The sequence below is a fragment of the Festucalex cinctus genome, chromosome 1 (genome assembly GCF_051991245.1).
Source record: "Festucalex cinctus isolate MCC-2025b chromosome 1, RoL_Fcin_1.0, whole genome shotgun sequence".
In the NCBI taxonomy this organism is placed as follows: Eukaryota; Metazoa; Chordata; class Actinopteri; order Syngnathiformes; family Syngnathidae; genus Festucalex; species Festucalex cinctus.
Genome location: NC_135411.1, coordinates 21,830,474 through 21,839,093, shown reverse-complemented (window position 1 = coordinate 21,839,093; position 8,620 = coordinate 21,830,474). Strand labels below are relative to the sequence as shown.

Genomic DNA, 8,620 nt, shown 5'->3' with positions numbered 1-8,620 from the left:
AATGTCTCTCCAGTTGAGTTTGAGCCACTTGGAATGAGGCGCGTGGTGCCTCACACGTTTCAATGTACTTTGGCGGTCGCATCACGTGACGGTTCAAAGGAGCGGGGGTCACGTATTGTGATGCAGACTTGCTGTCATAGCACATTTACCGCACAGGCCTCAGTGGCCGCTGGCGTCCCACGGCGTCTAAAAATGCGCGCCTCATCCCAAGCATCCATCACGCGCTTTGTATTTTTCCAACGGGCGCCTAGTGGCAGCAGGAAGGAATCTTGGCCTCGCGAAGCGGGAAGGGGAAGCGGGGTCCTACGTGGCGTCGAGGAAGAGCCCTGGGATGAATCACGCGTGAACCTTATTGTTCTGCAATCGGCCGGGAGAACGCAAAGGCGACGTTCCCATGATCTGTACGCGCTTCACATGACTTCCTGTCACATGTCGCCGCATTGACGATGAACCCGCAGAGATGTGGCGGCGTCCATGCATCGGTTTTTGTCCTCTCAGGACAAAACCGCAAAAACTCCGGCCTCGCCATGGTTGACCTCACTTGTAACGCTGTATTATTTATTTTTTAATGTTTGTCATTGATGATGAAGCAGCACCCATTGAAATAGTTGGAAATTCTGAAAATTCAAGGTCAAATCAGGTCAAGTCAAAAACTTTCTTTACAATATTTTCTAGGAGCCTCCACTAGTCTAAACATGGTATGCATGTGTAGAATATGAATTAAGCAGCAAAATCCACCTGTTTGTATCTATGTCAGGAGGCGGCCATTTTGCTCCATGCTATCAACTGAAAATGACATCACAGTGCCCTATAAGGCTCAACTTGCAAACGTCATATGACCAAACCTAGAAAACAGGTGAGCCATCATTGGTTGTTATCACTGACGCACTGTGATGTCATTTTCAGTAAACAGCCAGTGGCAAAATGGCCGCTGCCTGATGTATAAAAGCTACAAATCAGGGCATTGAACCATGCATGTTGGTGGCAGCATCATGATATGGAGCAGTTTATTGTCAACTGGGAATGCAGCCTTTGTAAATGAGGAAGGGATTATGAACAATTTGTCAGAAAAAGCCTAGTAAGGCAAGGCAAGGCAAGTTTATTTGTATAGCACATTTCATACACAAGGCAACTCAATGTGCTTTACACAAGGAAAGAACACATAAGCATCAAAAAACAGTAGTTAACATTCAGAGGGAAAAACAAAACAAAAAAAAACCACTTAATTACAGCTGTTTAAAAGTCCCTAATCAAAGGTATAAGAAAAAAGCAAAGTTTTTAGTAGAACAGCTGAACTAAATTTGCATTTGCACTAGAGTGCACTTCACAAATATGGCACTTTACTGTACTGTAATTTAGTTCAATCTCCGGTGTAATAACCTTATTTATTGATTTATTGAATTTTTATTTTGTATTTTATTATTATCATTATTATTATTATTAATTAAATCTCTGGTGTAATAACCTTATTTATTGATTGAATTATTATTTTATTTTATTTTATTATCTGTTCTTATTGCTGTGGATATGTATATTTCCCAGAGGGAGCCATTCCAAAGGGATCAATCAAGTCAAGTCTAAGTCTATGTCTAAGTCTTTAAATGGTGGCGGGTGCGTGCTGAACATAGTCAGGACCCAGTTGTAAGAGGGTATGAACACTTGCGCAACCACATTACCTCACTATATTTGTATGTCCTCTCTCCAAAAGCTCTCAATTTTGTTTTATTTTCTACCAACTGAGTTGTACATGCCCTGCGATTGGTTGGCAACCAGTCCAGGGTGTCCCCCGCCTACTGCCCAGAGCCAGCTGAGATAGGCGCCAGCAGCCCCCGCGACCCTTGTGAGGAATAAGCGGTCAAGAAAATGGATGGATGGATGGATGAGTTGTACATGTTATGTCACAGTCACATTAAAGGTATCAAAGAGGATTTTACTCAAAAATTAAATTGTCCAACTACATCAAAGTCGCTTTATCAACCTGTAGCAGACTTGTACTTATGCCCCTTAAAAAAAATTTTTTTTTTAAAATCATAAACCGTGGACATGGCGGGGAATGTTAGATTGTAGCCAATCAATAACGAAGGTGCTTCATTTAAATTCGAAAAGGTTATTTGAGATACAAGTGTTTTGAGTTACAAGAGTGGTCCTCGGAATGAATGAAACTGGTATCTGAAGGCATCACTGTATATGGAATTACAAGTGTAAAAGGTTGGGATTGAAAAGTTTGACTTCTTCCTACTCGCACTCGGACCGGCAGTCAACAATGTTTCAGTATTGAATAAATATCTATGCTGTAAATGTGTATTTCGTACTTGTACTGCCAGATCCGTGTCATCTTTTCCCACCGAATCAACTTTGGGAATACTTTATGCCAAGCCACACTAAATTCAGACCGGACTCAGTGAAGATTCTCACAGGAAAATCAAAAACGCATTGTTGAAAAAGCGGAAACCCCTCCAATCAGCCCCCGTGATCCCAGACAGGAACATGGAAAACGAGATCTCAGCTCTTCTCACTTGGCTGTTTTTGTTTTGTTTGCCACCATCACCTCAAGCTGCTAATTCGCTAGCCATAGTGAACGACTTTGGAGAACACGTGCCGGCTTTAGGTCAGGTGAGCTCGTGCAGTGTGAGAGGACACGGAGTACCCGTGTGAACTTGCTTCCGGGGGCCTCAGATTTAGCCTCATTATGGCTTTGGAACTATTGATGTGTTTTTGTGTCGCACACAAACAAATGACTCATGAGCACGCAGCAGCCCGATGCAAGCACCTTTGTGTTTGCTTCAAAGGGGATGAGAGTGGGAGGGTGTTACTCTTAAACCAAATGCTGTGTTGGTACCCCTCTGTACAAGAAAAAAAAATCATCAAAAATTTTGTTCAAAATTTACGACAAGATAAATCATTTGTGACTTTGAACGAACCCTGACGGGAAATCAACATCCGCTTCCTAAGTAGAATACGGGCTTAAGAGTGCCATCATTTTTGTCCAGGCCTGTTTGATTGTTTATTAATTAATACTGTTGAACCACAATTCAAAGGCAATCTCTTTTTTTATTGGTTCATTTTCATTATTTTTTTTTATTGGTCAGATATAAGTTATTTCCGTGGGTTTTTAGTTCTCCGGTGTTTATGCCTTGAAAACTGTGACTAGTGTTGCTAACTGTTAGCATGTCAATGGCGTTTTGCCTTGTTATCACTTTAGCATTAAGCTAAGTGGATTAAAACAGAACTATGTGGTTGTTTTAAATGCACAAAGTGTACTTTAATTATCAATTTTATTTTTAGTTTGACAGTAAACGTCTACTGGGAGTGGCAATTAACAGCCTGAAGGCGCTTCGTGCATTTTTAGCTGGTAAAGATGAGAGAACGAAGACGACATTTACATCCGTGGCCGTGATTGGTCAAAACAAACGTGCATAAATGCCACATCGTCCAATCAGCTCCGAGTATTGTACAGAATGTGCCGCACCTCCCAAGCAAATCACCGTGGAGCAGTCCCAGATTGCTATTGTGGAGAACTCCCTTGAGTGAATCACAATATCAATCTGGCTGTTGCCAGGTTACCAAATCACAGCTCATACCTAAAAAAAAAAGAGTCATTCTTATCTCAAGATACTACACTACTGTAATTGTCAATTCAGAGCTAGCTGTACAGGAACATTGTCACTGTAGTCTGCGTTATTCACCAGGCTAGCGTGTTAGCGTCCATGTTGGTTTGTTTTGATGCTTTTTTTGTGTACGGCAGTGTTGTTAGCAACCTCTTATCCACTTCCACAGTCAACAATGGACACTTCCTTATTGAGCTCCTTTAGCGCAACGAGCTAATAAAAGAGCTTTTCTTAGATTTCTGCGTGGGAGGACAGGAGGACAGAGAGTCAAAAAAAAGTTTGGGAACGGTTTTACAGGAAGTATCAGCATCCGACGTTGACGTGTCTGAGTGGAAAAAGCGTGGAATTCGGCACGCACAACCGGCAAGGAAAACGGGCACCAGGAAGACACACAATGAGCAGACGTGCGTGTCCAGAAAACGCACAAGACGTCAATCTCCCGAGACTTCAGCTCAGTGAGCAAGGGTGGGAAGACTTTTGTTCTCCACAATGTATTTTTAAAACTAGATAATTACGGCCCTAGCTCATTGGTTTAAATAAATAAATAAATAAATAAATAAATAAATAATAGTTCAAATGTGAATGGAATGCAAGACATACAAAATGTAATGTGAAATGGGTTTATAGAATTACTAAAATTATAGAATAATTAATTATTTTGTTTATAATTAAACTAAATGATTTATGTAAAATATTCATTGTCATTTTTTTTAAATTAATAATTGTAAGGAAAAAAATACATGTATAATTAATTATTTAAATAAAACAAAATTTGCATGTAGTTTTCATCTCATATTTTTTATTAATTGAAAATTAAATAATATGTATAAATATTTTCCCCCTAATTATACTTTATTAAAAAAATAAAAATATTACTTTTTAATTGCATTTATTTGAGCCTTGAGCTCACCGTGTTGAATGCCACCCTCTGACAAGTCCAATCACAGATCCTCAGCTAGCTTGTCATCCATTCCCAGGACTTCACCATTTTGCAAAGAAGGAGAAAGAGTCTCATTGTCCTTTCAAAAATGTTTAATTTTTAACCGTTATGGTTCTGTTGACATCTTACAGATGTTTCCAACACCTATTTAAAAACACTAGGTTGAAAACTTTTTTTTTGTTTGCTTTTGTTTGAAAAGGACATGTGTTGTTATATTATAAAATAGATCATAAGTAGTATAAATATTGATAGTAATAACTACTGTAATAGTACTTTAATATTAACAAAATGTCGATAGTGATGATGATGATGATGATAAGAAAGATAATAGAATATAAATAATAATGTAATGTCAAAAATATAACAGCAATGATGATGACGATAACAGTAATTATTAAGACAATAAAATAATGATAGTAATAACTGTTCATAAAATAACTAATGATGAACACAACTGTTACAATATAAGTAATAGAATAACAGTAATGATGATAGGAACAAAATGATAATTATGATTAATCATGCCAAAGTTCATAATTATAATATGAATTATCGTGACGAGGAAATATAATTATATTTTAACTTATTTAAATATAATTATAACCATTATTTGTACTAATAGAATGATTATTAATAATAGTACACAAAACAATTAAAATAACTGTCATTGTGATAATAGTAATCACAATTATAATAAGATAAATAAGAATAATGGTAATAAAAAATAATAATTATGATTAACATAACAATGATAATATAGTAACAACAGTATAGTGAGGAAACCAGTAATGACTATAAGCATAATTCTGATTAATAATAAGAACAATTTTAAAAACAATACTGTACATTAGGGGTGTGCCAAAAAAAAACGATTCATAAAAAAAGAGATTCTCATTTATTAATCTAATCGAATCGATATTAAGATCCAAAAATCGATTTTATTTAAATTAGAAATGAAGAAGAAGGGGAAAAGGCAGTTATAGCCCACATGCTGTTTTTGTGGACAAAGGCACTTACAATCCAAAATTAATAAATGTTTAAACAAAACAAAAAAAGACACTTTAATGTCTCTATTTGTCATTTTGTCTTGCAAAGCAGACTGGAGTAGATCATGACAATGTTGTGCATATCTGTAAATTGAAGCAGAAATCATTTGTCAATCAAATAATTTTGAATCGAAAATCGATTCTGAATCAAATCGTAGACCCAAAATCGTAATCGAATCGAATCGTGAGACAGTCAAAGATTCTCAGCCCAATTGTTCAAAAATATAATCGTAACAGCAGTACAGGTAGTAGTGTTAGCAACAACAGAAGTAGTAGTAGTAGTAGTAGTAGTAGTAGTAGTAGTAGTAGTAGTAGTAGTAGTAGTAGTAGTAGTAGTAGTAAAAATGCTGAAATGGGCTTCTTGATGAGTTGAAGTGGTCTAAGTGTTTATTGACAGAATCTCAGTTTTAATCCAATGAACTCCAGTCCGTGTTTCCCGGGAGCCCATCTGCCTCCCTTGGCAGTGTTTGTTTACTGCCTGGGAGAAGAAGAAGAAAAAAAAAAAAAAGAGACAGCCAACACACAGCTTGGGAGACAGACCTTCTACCTACCCCTCTCTGTTTGTGCAATAAGAACGAACGGGATTTGAAAAGCTCCAGAAGGAAATAGAGCAAAGGGGGACTTGGCTCCAATTGTGGCGTCTGCCATTTTACACGAACAGCGCCGCTGTGATGTGACGTTCACGTGAAAAGCAAACAACCGTGGAGATCACTTGCTGTCGCGTGGATCTGCAGAAAATCTCAGCGCTGATGCTCGACCCCAGAGTTTGGAGCAGACACGACGCACTTTGAGGACAACTTTTTTTTTTTGCCATGCTTAGGCCCACATTTGACGTGCATCCGGGGAACGATTTGATTTTTTCCCAAACACACGCGAACGTAACGCCACGCGTGCCACCAGTGGCAACACAGCACGGAATTACAGAAAATAAAATTTTCCCGTGTAAATAGTTGACGTTTATGTGGTCGTAACAGCCCATTTTTGTAGGTTACGTATGTGGCGCTGAATGTCCGCGAGGCAAACTTTCATGTGTGTGGCCTGGCTTGGCTACTTTTGACAGCTAGCCCATTAGCTCCAGGTGGCGAAAGTTAGCTGCCAGGTAAAGCCGTTTTGGGGCTCACTCGGTCGAGGGTGTTGGAGCCACAAACCCGCGAAGGAGCCAGACGTGTCTGGTTTAGCACGGCTTAGCTTTAGCCGCGATAGCTTGAGTGCGGAGTGAACACGTTGGACTCGTTCCTCCGCCCATCTTCCGGGATGTCGTTGATTCATTTTTGTTTACCTGCTGGCTCACGCCGCAAAAGCAAAACAATTTCCTGAAAAAGAATTACACCCCCAAACAACAACCTCCTTCCCCCCCCACACCCTCCTCTCCTTCTTCTCGTGCCCTGCTCCCCCTCCCTCGCCACAAGAAGGATTACTCGGGGAGTTTTTGGACGGCTTGCAGCAGATTGGCGGATGGTGCGCGAGCCCGAGTCAGTTATGTGGCTCCGGACTTTGGCTCTTGTTTTGGCTGCAGCCTGCTTCGTGACCACCACCGCGGAAAGTAAGTAACCTTTTCATTTGCATTTGAATGGCAGATTCTCCACACCCACATTATTTAATTTGCTTTGAACTAAACATTCGCTCCCAGGGGTGGGAAAAGTATGGCTGAGAGCGCAAATTCTCTTAGCTGCCATTAATCCAATCATTTGAGCATTTTCGTTGTCAACAGTCCAGGAATAATTGTTGCATTCATTTAGTTTTCCCCTATTAATTTTTGTATTAACGTATTTCATTTAACAATGTTTTGCTTTTCAATCTTTTTACACCAAGAAAATGCATAGCAACCCAAGTGAACCAATATTAAAATAGTGGCACAATAAGATAATATAGTGTTCATAAAAAAAAAAAAAACATTAAAATTCATGTAAAATGTATTGTGTAACTACATGTATCTATTTTTAAACAATTCCTAAAGAAAAAACAGACACAAATGTACTATAAAGTTAAATACGACTGAACTGTGAGGCACTGATTATTTTGCGTACCACCAGAGGGAGCCTGTGTAGCACACTTGTACCAGAAAATCACTAAGTTTATTGATTACTCCAAATAAGGTCATGTAACATTACTTTGTATGTCGCATTGCCATAGAACTAAATGTAGAGAGAAATAAAAAAAGAGGAAAAATTTTCCTCCAGAGAACCCCGGATCATTGCGCTAATTGTGGCCACCTCAGGGCGCACCGTGGACGGCCACAATTTCAGCCCACTTGATTTCAATGGAGCCGACATAATAAAGAGACATGGTGGCCACAAGATGTCCACATAGGAAGTCAGCAATCAAAGGAGTATCATGCATAATATAATCTATATCAAATTCAGGAGAATAGCAAACCAATCACGATAAAGCTTCATTAAATATTTACTAATCACGAGAAATCAGACCAATTTTGACCAAAAAGAATATCTAGGAAAAAGGGCATCTGTGGCATTTCCAAAACAATTGATCTTGTAAATTAGATAAAATGACATGAAAGATCATTTTAAAAGATTTTGAAATTTTATTTTATTCAACAATCGGTTTATTTTATAAGTTAAACTACAGGCCTGCATAAGACATTAGAAATGAATATTGGTTGTTATTTAAGTAATTTGTCATTCAAATGAACTATTTAATGTATGTAAAACGCGGAGGTGTATGTGAGATGTGGAGAGAAATGAGAGTTCAGCGCTGGGATGTGTAGCAGATCTAAATGGGACTGGAGAATTGATTTCGAACCATTCTTTCTGTATGTTATACGTCAACGGACGCTACAGCTGCTTGTTTACTTTCAAACTTGGCTTGTTGCAGACGTGTCATGTATGGAGGCTGAATCTCTTCTTTCATCTATAACCACTTCAAACAAAGTATATGTAAGAATGGAAATAAGATTTGTTGGTTTGTTATGATTGTATTATTTATTTATTTTTTCGGTTTTTATGTTTTATGTTCTGTTTGTGACAGCTATGGCTGTTTTAAAGTGGAGATAAAGATGACTTGACTTG

General features: G+C 38.3%; 1 protein-coding gene across 2 annotated transcripts in view; it reads left to right on the top strand.

The window, feature by feature from the left end:
* The first annotated feature begins 6,025 nt into the window (after nucleotides 1-6,025).
* The window catches only part of insra (insulin receptor a), a 67,781-nt gene continuing 65,186 nt past the window's right edge, over nucleotides 6,026-8,620 (top strand). The window contains exon 1 of one of the 2 annotated variants that reach the window (XM_077523090.1): nucleotides 6,026-7,137. In XM_077523090.1, the coding sequence (XP_077379216.1) occupies nucleotides 7,050-7,137 (88 nt within the window). In that variant the 5' untranslated portion in view covers nucleotides 6,026-7,049. The remainder of the gene's footprint in view (nucleotides 7,138-8,620) is intronic. The other variant, XM_077523091.1, reaches the window with a different exon arrangement.